Genomic DNA, 14,523 nt, shown 5'->3' on the forward strand with positions numbered 1-14,523 from the left:
GACGAACTCGGGACAGATAGTTATTTTTGTTATTTGTAATCTTCAGCCGGGACATAAGAACTTCAACTTTCAATCTTTTGCGGTAACGTTCATCGATATAAATGCATGAACGTGCTACCTAGGACAGGCGAATTGTTATCCTTTCTGCGGTCGGCATAAGAGTATTAAGCGAGCGACAATTACAACTAACGTACACTATCTCTTCTACTTATACGAATTTTAATACACTGACCATTACAAATTCATCCACTCGTTTCTTATCAAACAACCTACACGTTTAAACCACCTCACTAGTTTTAGTCAAGGGACGAAGTTATTTAAGAGAAAAGTAATTATTTTTTATTTTAAGATAAGTAATATGCACACATGTGCGATTATTGAGTATTTGTAAAAAAATTTATTCACAACGATATAGTAATTCATTATATCAGCTGTTCAGAAGTCACATTGGTCAATTTCATAAATCGAAGCCTAGAAAAAAGAGACGATGTTGTGAACTCTATTTCTTTATCTATCTATAATTTATTTTGACATTTGTTTCTTCAGAATTGAACATTAATGCTGTACTTATGTACTTAATGAAATTAGAGAATTGACAAAATGTGGAGCTGACTAGTTTTGTTTGTGAGAGATTCGTATTATATTTCCTACAAAGATTAATTAATTACGCTTCCATAGTATAATCGAATAATGATACTCTATGACGCTCTTTCAATTTACGAACAATATATTTTTGTCAACTTAAGATGAATGTACAAGAGAACATGGTACACGTATTGTTTTTAATATTTCCAAATTATTAATATACTGAAAGTTATTTAAGAGTAGAACGTATTAAAAGAAACGATTTTATAATTCCTTAATAGCCAGGAACTAAACAGTATCCTTCTAACGACTTGTTCACTGTCTTCCTGTATGTTCCAAAAATTCTATATTTTTCGAGAAATGTCACTCTTACCAATAAAGATTGATATTTTTTTTTATAAAACGTTATGATCTCTGAAGTAATCTTGTCAAACGTTTCCATCGTTCTTCTCGGAGGTAAAGCTCGAACGTTTCGGAGTGCCAGTGTTCTCCATCTTCAAAGTCATTTGCTTACGAGTTTCGTTAGCAAATTCATCGTCCTCCGTACTACTGCTGTTGTTTCGATTTCCATCGGCAGATGTGCCGATTATTACATAGCCTCCATCACCTCTTTCGTTGACGAAAGAGTCGTAATTCTCTCGTTGACGCAGCACTTCCGACGGATGGGTCATCGCTTTGTTTTGACAGTACCACTCTTTATTTCTTGCATGATGAGAGCAATCCAGAAAAGCCGTGCAATTCTACAATTTTAGGTGAATTGATATTTTTGTAGTTACATTTTTAATTTGTACTAAAATTGTATTGATTATACTAAATTATATATAGGAAGACATAGGTTTCCCTTTATAAACATCTTGTTAGCAAGACCAAAGTATGTGACAAAATTAATGAGTCCACTAAATTAATATTTTACATAGATGTTTGATATTTATCTACTAATTTCATTTTGTATAAATACTATATACATCTGATATTTGAGTCACTTAGAAGCCAATGATCAACTATTACATCTCAAAAGATTCTCTGTATTAGTTCCAGAATATATGTATGTGATTAGTTTAATTATGCAAAGATTGAATGGTTACTTTGAATGAAGTTGACCAATTTATCTTCTACGTGTCTCATTTGTCTGCAAAATATTTTTCGCATTAAAGAGTACTTTTATTTTGCAAATCTGACTTATTTTATTTTGTCGATTCAAGTTTCAGTTCATCGAATCATTCTTACCACGACGTCATCCGAAATCCTGGAACATCTGGATTGAGTGGCGAACCAGCAGCATTCCTCCTGCATGATTCGCGACAAAATTTCTCTGCTTTCCGTGATTCTATGAATAGCAGCCGAGGTACCCAGGATCCCACAGGATCTCGATGAAAAAGGAAAGGCAACAGGAGTGGAGAGGTAAGTCTTCGGGAGTAACTGAGGAAAATAAAACAGACTTCATAATTTCATAATTTTCTTTTTTTGCCCTTTTTTTTTTTACTTCTATACTGTCGTATAGATATCCGTTTATTTTCGTTACACTGCTTACGTTCGATCTTCGTTTAAACATTTTCATTATTTTTCTGTCGAATCTCGTTAAAGAACTTGGTTCCTTAAGCTAGTAACGTGTTCGAATTAAAAGTGAATTTAAGCTCAATAATACCGGTATTGTTATAGTTCCATGTACATAATTGTACGCGAATAAAAGCATGTTCGTCATCATTAAGTTCCATTCTATCTGCGTTAACTCTATCAGTTCTATTCTTTAATAAATTTCATTTCGAATCAATGTTAAATGAAACGTATCTCGAATTTTATATCTCGTTAATACCAACGAGCCACTGACGTTCCATCAATCTGATAATACAAGAACCTAATTTAATTACATGGAAACTGATAGAGTTAAATGTTCGCGAAATATACTTCTTTCCTTCTTGCGTTCGAATTTGATACTTAATAACACGAGCCTTTGTAAGGACTTTTCTCACCAACTTGGCACTTGTAGGATTTAAGAGATGTACGGTGGTTCATAATCGTTTTTCTGTACATTTCAATCCCTTAGCACGTTTCCTACCGGTTAGAATGATAATAATTAGCTAATAATTAGACAGAAAGTCGTTTACGAGTTATAATACGGGTTACGTTTTCCTGTTAGTCGCAATCATTTTCACGTTGTTCTTCCCTTTCTTTTTGTTCTTCTATCACTGACTGAACATTTTTTTTGTTTTTTTTGTTTTCTTCTTCCTCTCCTTCTTTTTTACCAGTTCTACCTCTACGTTTAATATCGTTGCCAATAATGAAACGTGGATTATGGTTTATTCGTCCTTAATCGTAAGACGTGTAAGTCATAATTCTATGTTACAGTCTGCATCGCCAACAAGACAGGTCAATAAAGTAACAAAATTATTAAAATTTCCAAGTAATTAACGCATCGCTAAAATTTCGTCATAGGATTCACGTTTTGGAGACGACGAGGTTGGCGTGATAGAATCGAAGAAACTTCCTCGGTTGTCTTAACTTTTGTTCCATCCACGAGATGCTGGCAATTTCCTGCTGTATTAGGTCCATCTTTTATCGCTGTTCGAACTTGAAGTTCATTATACAGATGTATAATAATATAGTGAAAGATTTCCTCCTCCCCTCCTCCCCCTACTATCTCTGCATTTCTTTATAGTCATATTTATACTAATAAATATAAATATCTTATATTAATAAAATTTGAAGAGTTAAAATGTGAAATAAATTATGGAAGTATACACCGCAGAGCGAAAGGATTTTTCTTCGACTATCCCTAAATTTCTTTAATGACGAGACGTTTCGAAAGATTGGACCTCGTTGGAGTGGTTTGTGCTCTTACTAATAATCCAAAAGTTAAAACAACTGAGCTCTCTTGCACGATAATCTAATTAATAACATTAGTGAACTTACAAGTGATAAGTTGTAAAGATTAAAAACTTTTGTCGCATACTTTTATAGCATTACGTCAAATAGGGCAATTGGTTGGCTTACAATTTGCAAAATTGACACCTTCAACTTTACTCGTTTTAACGCAAATCTTGCTCTGTTAAAGAATTTATCCACACTGATAACTTGTAAAATTCCGCTAATAACATTAGTTTAATTGTGCAAGAGGGCCCCGATAATCGATCGTACTAGACAGACAATTACATGTATCGTCAAAATTTCTTACAGAATTTTTATTCTCTTTTTATCACAACTCGCCTTTCCTCACGTCGCGACGATATTCAGCGTTCCCCCACTGTGTACCACTATAAACTACGCTCGTTTAATTTTAAAACAAATCACAGCATTTACATCATTCCATGCTTCTTGGACGTTTCTATACGTCCAAGAACAAAAAAGTCGAATGTTGAATTACCATCGCTAAATATTTCTATTACGCTCGAACGATATTCATTATAAACGATGATCACACGATATTTAAACAATGTATTTGATCGATGGAACACTAATTCATCTTGCTAAACAGCACAACACGTTCCTCGTGAATTCATTTACTTTCACGTAGATTTTCAATTAACACGCTCCATGTCATGATAAATGAAGCATCTTAGTACGCAAATCAATTTAAAATAGCATTAGAAAAAAATTTACAGAAATCAAAGTAAAGGAAAAATTAAACATTTTTACATTTAAAGCTATCTTCTTTACATTAAAAATTCTAATTTCTACAATTGATTTTGGTACAATTGAAGATAAAAGACTGAAATATAATTGAACGCAATTCAGTGCAATTTTTAAATAGATCGATAATAACCATTTGCTTGAAATAACATCGAACGTGTTAAAGAACATTTCACGTTTCAATACAAATTTTTGCCTCTTGTTCGAGGCAATCGATCGAACGGAACGGGGGAAGGTTTTCATACACGATAAAATACGCGGGACGTAAGCGCGACGGTGAACGCGAAATAAAAGCTTCTCTTTTAATTTGGTCCCATTATAGGTACAGGGTAGCTGGCACGAATTATGTTAAGTCGATGTACCGATAGATCAATCAACACGAGTCATAGGTACCTGCACGGGACTCAGAACTCGATCAAAAAGAAAAGAAAAATAGAAATAATAAAAAATATTTCATTCTCACTCAAGACAATATCGGAGATCGTTTCTTACATAAGAAAAATTTTTTAATTTAATGAAACCTAAGTTCTAATGAAATACAAATTGAATAGCAAAAGTATCAATGTCACATATAAGAAGAACATAATTAATAAGGTGAACTTTGCATTTTTCTATATAATATCGCACTTGTCAGAACGTTAATGCGGAGATTCTAAAAACATTTTTTCTTTCTAAGTATATTTTCCAAAGGTCCCAAAGTTACTATAATAAATGGAATATTAAACGTACGTTAAAATGGATATATAAAAAAGTTTCAATAAATTACATGCCATATTTTTGAGTTTACATTATAACTACAGTCTTACTGTCTACAGTCTTAACTTACAAACTTCTCTTATACAATCCAACTTTTTTACTTATCTTTTACTGCATTAACATGCTGAAGTTGCGATATTTGTCTTCCATTTTTGACATATTTCAGATTATTTTGCAGTGAAGAAATAAAAGGAGCTCCAAATGCAAAAATACCGTGCATCCCCTTCAGAAAAAACATATTTTTCACGAGCGGAACGGTGTGTATTTCGTCGGTTTCTCGACTTCCTACGTTCGCGATATTAATGTTCACTTTTATTCATACGTTTCTCCGCGCAGCAATACGTGTCGTCTAAATATTCTACTAAATAACTTAAATACCTTTTCGTCGCGCGTTTTCGTTCCTCCATTATACATATAAGTACAATATATATATATATATGTATATATATATATTTACTTTTTTAAATATATATTTAATATAATTATATAATTCATCGTCGGTACACTAATCTCAGTGTATCATCGGCGATATCTAACAACTTGATGGAAGGTGCCGATTAAATACTTCCATCGACACATTTTGATTATATTTCTTTACCAAGTTTGAGCAACTCACAAAATTCTTTATATTTTACAACGTCTGTGTTATCAGAATAAATTTGCTATTAAAAAAAATACTTTAAACAATATTTAGTATTTTTGAAATACTTTTCACGTCGAAGAAAAGGGTCGTTTCTTTTTAAAGATGATATGCGATATCTGTTTCGCCAAAATTTCTAGCCTTTTAATATAATACATCGATGTAAGTTGCTCAACTTCATAGTTGACGTACGAGACCCGCGAATATCGTGCTGCTTTTGATTTTATATTTTTGATTCGATCAAAAATTTTGAAGACCTTTAATAGCTCCACAGATCTCTTAAAGGCACAATCTCGACAAACGTGTGTGCAGTTTGCCGGGATGTTTCGTACGCCATTTATATTCCCCGGCGAGTCAAAGTCTAACGCGTAATGTTTGTACAAATTGGAGAAATTTGTCTTACTCGCGAAATCGATTCGAACAACTTAGCTGAGAGTTATCAATTACGAATAACAGACGATTCTCTCTCCACGTACAGAATATTATCGGGTAACTTGAACATCGGAGGGAATAATTTAATCCTACAGACAACTGGACGCAATTCGCGTCCTTGATGAATTGCTAATTCCTTTCGGGGGCTAATTAGAATCTATAAATAAACGCAGCATTCGTAAACTCGTAAAAAAATTCCACGGCAAAGAGCAACTCCATTCATAATTGAATCATACACACAAGGTTGAAAACACGTTTGATCAAGTTTTGCAAATATCTACGTATACATCACATAGTGTAGAGATTTGTTCAGTCGCTCTTTCTTCGCTCCTTTGGACGCAACAGTTCAAAATTCTTTCATAAACCACTGTATCCAGAAAGAAAATTGCGAGAGAAAATGCTCCGGTTACATACTCGCACTTTTGAAAATGATTAGAATCACATAGTTCCCTTCCGTCAGACTTTCAATTGGGAAACACGTTAGCCCGCGAAAGAATTAATGATTTGCTTTAAATTTCGCTACCTATAGCGCCTATGTGAGGTCTATGCCAACGAGGAATACTTGGTTGGCTGCAATACATACCCATCGACGTCGGAGCGACGAGGTCGTTGTTCGACTCGTCGAAACTCGCCTCCTCGCTTTCATCGCCGTCGAAAGACCTGACGGTCGTCGTCGCGGTCGTAGTAATTACCGACGTACCGTGCGTCGCAGTGGTCACTGTCGATCCGTTTACCTCTGACATACGATCTGTACTTACAGTAATACTTTCCGTGTCGGCGACTTCCACGTTTCCGCCGCTCTCGCCCACCATGTTCACGAAAAACTCCGATCTGGAGAACCTGCCAATCTCCGTCGAACCGAATGCTTGGTGAAAACCAGGCAACGGTTGCTTACTGATGCTCTTCTTCTTTGACTCGAATCTTTCAGCTGATCGACGAGATTCATGTTCTTTATCGCGTGATATACTAGATTCCTGATGGTTCAAAATATTTAGTAATTATTGAATTATATAGTATTTGAGCCTCTCAGTGGCCTCTCACTCGTGGAAGTGAGTAGTAATTTGTTTCTTGAGTATCGACTTAATAAAGTTAAAATATTGACAAATAATAGAATTGATCAATTTGACTTTTGAGAGGCTCATTTATAAAGATTGAGGGGTTAATATTTATTTAGTGGAATGAATGTTATACCGTTGTTGGAACTAGATTATCCATAGACATTCTGTTATTCATAGTGCTTGGCTCCCACCTGGGGCCATCATCCTCACGACGAATCCTTATTGTGGACGCAGAGTCCATGATAGAATTTACTGAGGTTTCAAGTAATCTCGGCATCTAGAAAATATTTCTATTGTTATTACGTATTAGGTTTAGGTAAAAATTCCTGTGTATAACAGAATGAAACAGTTCTCTGTAAAAATCTAGAAATTACTGCATTTCTGTGTGTCAATGAGACAGACAAATTTCTTTACGTTCTTTAATTTGCAGTATTATAATGTAAAATTTTTAGCTTTGGTATCTAGTTAAAGTTTGTTTTCCGAGCGGTTCGTATTATATTTTATATATAAATTAGAAAAAGGAAAAACCTGGTGCTCAGGGGGTGTGTACGATGCTCGTACGTTCTCGATATCGAGCTTAGTTGGATGATACATCATTCGCGGTGCTTCCTCGGAAAACTCACAGTGTCTAGGGGGCATACGATCCTGTAACAGCAGAGTGTGTCGCGGCCCACGGACTCCAACGTTTCGAGGCATAGGCGGAGTGTCTATAAAATTACATTAGAAAATAATACATTCTCCGGCAGTTTCCTAAACTTTCTATTGGATTTTATCTTTACTTACGTGGCAGCACGCCATGACAAAATTGACCCCACGGTTCGTGTCCGTGTGAACCTGGACTTTGAATATTTGGGTGAAGAATGTTGCTCATCTGAGAAGGATGAGAAGTTCTGGGATGTTGATGAGCACCTTCGCCATTCTGCAATGATTTGTAGAAGCTCTTCAAGAAAATATATCATTTAAAAAGAAGGATTGAGAAATCTATGTAGAAGATTTTTTCTAGATTTCTATGAGAGAAGAAACAAAAAAAGTATATCAGTATATTTTGTTCATTAAAATATTGGAAAACTTTTAGATATAAAAAATAGCTTTTAAGAGGTACAAGAATTCTAAAATCATTTTATACTTTAGATAGATTTCTGCGAGAAGACAAATAACATGAATGTATTTTATCAATTAAAATTCTGCAAAGCTACCAAATATTAAAAACTCCTAATTGCTGACAAACTTTAAAATTACATAACTTTTTTTTCAGATGATTCCGGAAACAACCCTCACCTGATAAGGATGCCACTTTTGACCATCAGGAAATTCGCTGTACTCCATATTCTCTTGGCGACGTAAGTCCCTTTCTCGACTAACATCGGTGAAATCAACCGGATATCCGTTATTTGAAAATGTAGCACCGCATTCAGCGGTCACGTTATTGGCTACGTTGGCCACAGCCTGATTCCTCATCACGTCTTTGCATTTATCGAGGCCACGCTGATGCATCGCACCCATTACTTGCAGTCTCTCGATAGGATCAGTCACGTTGCCGTACCAATCGGTCATTCGGGGCGAATGGATCGGCTTTGGACGAGACGTCGACTGGAACCACGGTTCCGTGGCTCGATCCGATTCCACGGATGAATTCATCGGCAAGTTGACTGTGGACACGCAACCAAAACGATGCTGATGATCTAGGAAACCACCGGATGTGACTGGACCAGCGATCACGCCCGCTCGAGCGATCGCGCTCTGCAAGATCGATCGCCTGGATAGCTCGCGACTCTGTTCGCGCATCGCCTTCCGCAGTCTCGCCTCCTTCGGATTGTACACGTAATCTGTCAAACAGGTGAATGTATTCGATTTTATTTATTACAGAAATTATAATTTTATTTTATTTCACATAAATAAATTTTATTATATATAATTATTTATATATATACAGTTATTTTTTGTAAGTATAAATATGAAATTATATGAAAAGTATCGAGTACAGATATACAATATCCCATGTAAAATGATGAAATAGTAATGATAATGAATGAATACTTTTGAGTCACTCTGTATATCCTTGCCACCCGAAGAACTAGATAAGAAATGCAAATCATAAAAGATTTAGCCTCTCTCTGAATAAATGCAGGTTCTTCATTTTTATTTAAGGAACTACTGCTGGAATTTTCAATAATTCACTACTATAGAACTTTGTGTTATAAAAATACTACTCCTTTGACGTTGACTCCATCATATTTTCAGTTACTTTGCTATAAAAGAATATAAAATACTTTTAACTATGTAGAAATATAAGATATTTGAAGACAGTATAAAGCAATGTTTCCATAATACTTATTGTCGTAGCTTCCACGCAGGCGCGCTAGATCTTCTTATTACTGTATTTTCTAACATTCTCAACTTCAAATTTAAAACACAATACACCTAAATTGAATTTAATTTTATCAATTTCTGTCAGTACTATTACAATTTTAATGACGCATTCATACTGACATAATTCTTCTCCAAAAAACAATCTATACCTATAAGAACCACTTGAAATAATCGACAGCTCTAAAGAAATATGACAAACGTTAAAGAAATCGCCAAGTCGGAAGAAATATAACGAATGTTTTAAACGGAGAATAAAATCGGCCGTGCTTGTTGAAAATTTCTAAAACATCTACCTGTCGGATACGCAGGCGGTACAGTCCCGTTGTATCGCGCAGTAGTTTCGATCGCGCTGGAAATCGGCGGCGGTTCATAGCCACCGTAATCGGTGCTCGCGTTTTCATAGCAAAAGTAATGTTGTTGTTGATAAAAGTGGCTCCCTGCCGCGTAAGCCTCGACGTAGTTGCAGCAGTCCATCTTTGCGACCAATGTGGTCCTTATCGCGCCGCAAAGAACGACTTCTTTACTTCCCGAAGCTTATCAGCCACGATTGCACATTAAATCCTACCAAGTAAGCCTTGAACACATAACCAGAGGCGAATTTACATTTTCCACGGATGCTTCGAACCGAGTTTCGAATTTAGTCTCTTTTCTGTTTTCTTTTGTTCGTTTCCTTTTTCTTTATTATTTGGAAGAATCGGAAAATTGGCCCCTTTTTTTCTTCTTTTTTCTTTTTTCTTCTAATTTCGTTGGATCTTTCTTGAATTTTATTCTTTCATGATACACGTCACCGAATAGAGTTTACGTGGGAAGACCACGTAAAAAGAGGGTACATCGGGAGGCGTTCGATCGGCCTCCTGCATTCCGTCGGGAAGACCCAGCGTTTTTAGTCCCGTCGCGCGTGGCGTCATTGTCGTACCCGCCGACGTTGTCCTCGTCCTCCTCGCCGTCATCGTTTACACCGACCGTAGCCACTGATCCAATTCGCGAAGACTGGCCTAGCTTACTAACTATAGCCCCGTAGATCCCGTCTCGTGGGCCACGCGACCCGTCGATTCCACACTGGATACAGTTGAATGTATCGGACAACCCGCGTCATAGTAGCTGCATCAGCCGCAAGATCGATGCTCAAAGCTTTTTCTCTTCTTTCAACACCTCCCGCACGCCCGTTTTTCTCTTCTAGTTCGTTCGACCGCCACGCATCTCCAATTCACGTTTCTCTGTCGACAATCGATATCAGTGGTTTATTTCCGTGCTTATCGTAGACAATTCAATCCAAAGTTATTTTCGAAATCAAATTAGTTCTGTTGAACAGGAAAGTCTGTATCTACATTCTGCAATTTTATTTCTTCCATCATACTATGTTTCAGCTTCTTCTTCTGTTTTTCATAATTTTTATTTATTTATTTATTTATTTTTTTTTTCATTTAATCAATCTTGATGACAGTCATATGTAAAATTCATTTCCATTTAAATAAATCAGTCTCTTCCATCCATCTACATTTTATTTACTCAACATCACTGATTGATTCACCAGAAAAAGAGAAAACAACAACGTACATCTAATCTCCAATGCAAAACTACGATGTTTAACGCACTGATCGTTTTTCCATTCCAATCATTTCCTCTTTCACGATGTTTGTTTAGTCACCTCGACTAAATCTAAACGTTAGTCACTCCAGTCAGTTGTCAGCATCTATTACACGTTCGTATCAACTATATGCTTCTTTTATTTTCAACTGACGTTTCCCATTGTCACTTCTTTCGAGACGTCGACCACTATTCGTTAATTTCGCTTGACTATTTACTATAGAATCAACGGCGGTATCCAACGACCTATTTACGCGAGTGTCTCTCGCTATCTGACTGATACTCCTGTGGAAGAGGCGCGCGTGCCGCAAGCGGGAACGACAGGCCGCGCACGGGAGACCCGCGTTCCTGCCTCGCGGTGCACTTGGGTCGCACTGATTTTGCGAGCGGCAGCACCGTGCACGTCCACGAATTTACGTGTGCGTTTCGTCATCGACGAATCCGACGGAGCTCCAGAGGGATAGAGGGGAGGGCTCGGTCTAACAAGAGGGTGGCTTTTTCCCTACCCCGGAGAGGCGAGGAGCGTTCGAGCCACGAGGTGAACGAAAAGAGTTCCGGCCTCCAACGTCTCTGCGGTGTGCGCAAAATATCCCAAGAAACCCCCTTTTCGCCGCCTATCGATTCGTAGAAGCTTCCTCTCGTTAATCGTTCGTCAGAGGATCCGTCTCACTTGAAATTGAACGTGTTTTTGTTCAGGAAAGAACAGTTGATCGAGGTGTCGTGTTATTCTTGCTACCATCCCTCCACTCGGCGACTATCATCGATTACCCAGAGTTCGAACTCGCCTTTTAAATGGATCGTTTGCTCCGGCTGCTGTGTGCTGGTCCATATCGCCTTTTTCCTTTCTCTTCTTTTTTTTTTTTTTTTTTTTTTTTTAGATTGAAACGTAATTCCACGGATGCACTATTTGTTAAATGGATATGGTATCTTTAAAATGCAGATTTTGTTTCGTTCTTCTTTCTTCGTTTGAAAAATACTGGCGACATATTTGCAATCCATAACCTGGAATTTGAAAAGTTATTAGAAATGGAAAATAGAGTACCGTTTTATGGAGCGTGGAATTTTTTATTGTAAAATACTTAACCACCGGAGAATTCGTGCACAAGTGGAGATCCCTGCATTTTGCTGCATTTTGAAATTTATCTACCCCGTTACGAGGACTGCAGCAATTCTTCCTCCTTGTTATACGGGGTCTGCGGTAATTTTTTATCGCGCTATACGAGCACTTATTGTACTCATTTTAGGAGTTGTATACCAAACAGTTTTGGGAGAAGCTTTACAAAGTCACCCTACAGATTCTGCCGCAATAATCTCTTCCTAAATCTCAGAATTCTTATTCACATCCTATCCTCCTCTTAGATCATAACTATCCTAACTTATTTTATATTAACCGCTCAAAAACTAAACTGATCAACTTCGCTTTCTAAAATTTTTAATTTTAGCATTAGAATATACGATTTAAAAAATAATGATTAGTCTCGATGGAGTTGATCTGTTAAAAACATATATTTTAATTGAGTCTACTTTCATTGTTAACTGCTATCTGGTCATTAATTGTAAAATTCCAGTCATAATCAAACATAAGACAGACACCATTTGATCGATCCTAAGCGTACTTTTCAAGGAAAATCCGCGTGACGTTCACAACGACGGGAGGCTCTCGTTTTCTCGAGCAACCGAGCATCGCGTCGATGCGATGGCGGATCGATGACCGACGATCGTTACACACTACACACAGAGGGAAGAGAGAAAGAGAGAGAGGGGGGACACTCCTCCCCCGCGTGTCTTTGGCTCGATATGCCCGCTGGATGCACAAGCCTCGACATTTTGACGGCTTCCCTTGGAGCGACCGTGCGTCACCCCTCTTTTTCCTTGTCACGCGTACGATGCAGTCGCGCAGATGCATGCTAGTCCGCTTGCCCGCGTCCTCGGACGCTCGCGCAGAACATATCGACACTTTCCGGTGATCTTAATTGACCACTCGGCTTGTTCGCTACGCGTTGGCCCGCCGTCGATTGCGCGACTACCGTTTAGCGGTGAATTTAGCCTTCTTTGCACCCCTTCGACGTATGCAAGCTACAGCTAGCTATCGTTACCAGAACCTTTACTGAGAACGTCTGATTCTCTTTTCTCTTTGATTTGGTCAGCAGTCCTGGTACTTGTGATTTCCACGTTAAATTTCAATTCTGAAAAGAGTGGAAATTTTTAATATCGAGATCTTTTACAATTTTTATAATATAAAAACTTTGTTTGTGAAATATTTTATAGATAGAATTAAAGTATTAAATGGAAGATAATATAGATAGAATAGAAAATATTATGTATAGATATTAAATTTTTTATTTGAAGGTAGACATTTTTCATACCTTAATATGCAATTGAATAATTTAAAACTTTTCTTTGATCGTTTTCTTGTGGTTTATAAATTTTATTTTTCAATTGTTCATTTATACGTATAGTCGTTGCACTTCACATGTTGAAGCATTTCTTCTCACATGCTATGGAGAGGCTTAAACTTTAATTTTTTTTATATATATAACGATATTGGAACTTGCATTTATTCACAAGAAGAATTCTCGTTCAATCGTTGAATGTTAATTTCTGCGGTGGATTTACGACAATGGGAAAGAGAATGCGATTATGTTAAGAGTAAAACGGGTATCGGCTGAAACGATCGATCTGTCTAATATGCAATTACTATTTGCGCCCAGTGTATTGGTTCATCTACAGCATTCATGGATTATTAATTAAAACAGTTACAATAGTTGAATATGCACGCTCTCGTATCCTGTGATACCTACGAAGCCGATCTAATGTCACTCAATTCGTGCAACTAAACTGATACCAATGCACTGAATCGTAGAAACAGCATAATCAATGATCAATAGTTAGACTGCCAATTGATTTCGATACAATGTTACCAAAATTAAAATAAATGGGTATAAATTTGGACTTTACAAAGTATGGGGATATCAATATAAATCATCCATAATTTAAACAATTATAAGAAACGATATCCCTTTAAAAAGGCGCAACTTCTGCTATTTTAAAAAGCTACGTTTTTAATGTAAATAAATAAAAGAAAATGAGTTGTCTCCGAATATTTCAAAATTCTGTTTCTGTCAAAATATTTAAGCCATAGGCAATAATTTGTCCGATTTCTATTCTTCCTACAAGTTATCGTGCTCATGATGAACGAACTTGTATGCGCTCTTGCACTTTTTCGTCCTGAATACTGTGATTAGCCAGCAGAGAGGAGAGCGAACGATCGCGGGGGAGCTAAAATGCGATTATAGCTCGTCGATTTGTGGGTGGGATAGCAGAGCGATACGAGTTTTGCGGGTCGAGGTACAGGGCACAGGGTGGCAGGCGGAGAAATATTCTCGGGTGAGTGACGGGGAACGGGCGGGAGGGAACAGTAGAGACCGGAGGTATTGATTGCGACGCGACTCTAGGAACCTGCCCGAT

The 14,523-nt window shown here is 37.0% G+C and overlaps 1 protein-coding gene and 1 pseudogene across 1 annotated transcript; both read right to left on the reverse strand.

Annotated features, from left to right (window-relative positions):
• Nucleotides 1-231: 231 nt before the first annotated feature.
• Nucleotides 232-2,287, reverse strand: LOC126923661 (uncharacterized; annotated as a pseudogene).
• Nucleotides 2,029-12,897, reverse strand: LOC126923526 (uncharacterized). Its single transcript, XM_050737059.1, has 7 exons — nt 12,140-12,897; nt 9,762-12,057; nt 8,377-8,924; nt 7,882-8,017; nt 7,627-7,805; nt 7,232-7,375; nt 2,029-7,014 (listed from the first exon to the last, which is right to left on the reverse strand). Exons 2-7 carry the CDS (start codon nt 9,940-9,942, stop codon nt 6,550-6,552), a joined length of 1,653 nt encoding a protein of 550 aa, XP_050593016.1. The 5' UTR covers nt 9,943-12,057; nt 12,140-12,897; the 3' UTR covers nt 2,029-6,549.
• Nucleotides 12,898-14,523: the final 1,626 nt, after the last annotated feature.

The sequence above is a fragment of the Bombus affinis genome, chromosome 13 (genome assembly GCF_024516045.1).
Source record: "Bombus affinis isolate iyBomAffi1 chromosome 13, iyBomAffi1.2, whole genome shotgun sequence".
Classification (NCBI taxonomy): domain Eukaryota; kingdom Metazoa; phylum Arthropoda; class Insecta; order Hymenoptera; family Apidae; genus Bombus; species Bombus affinis.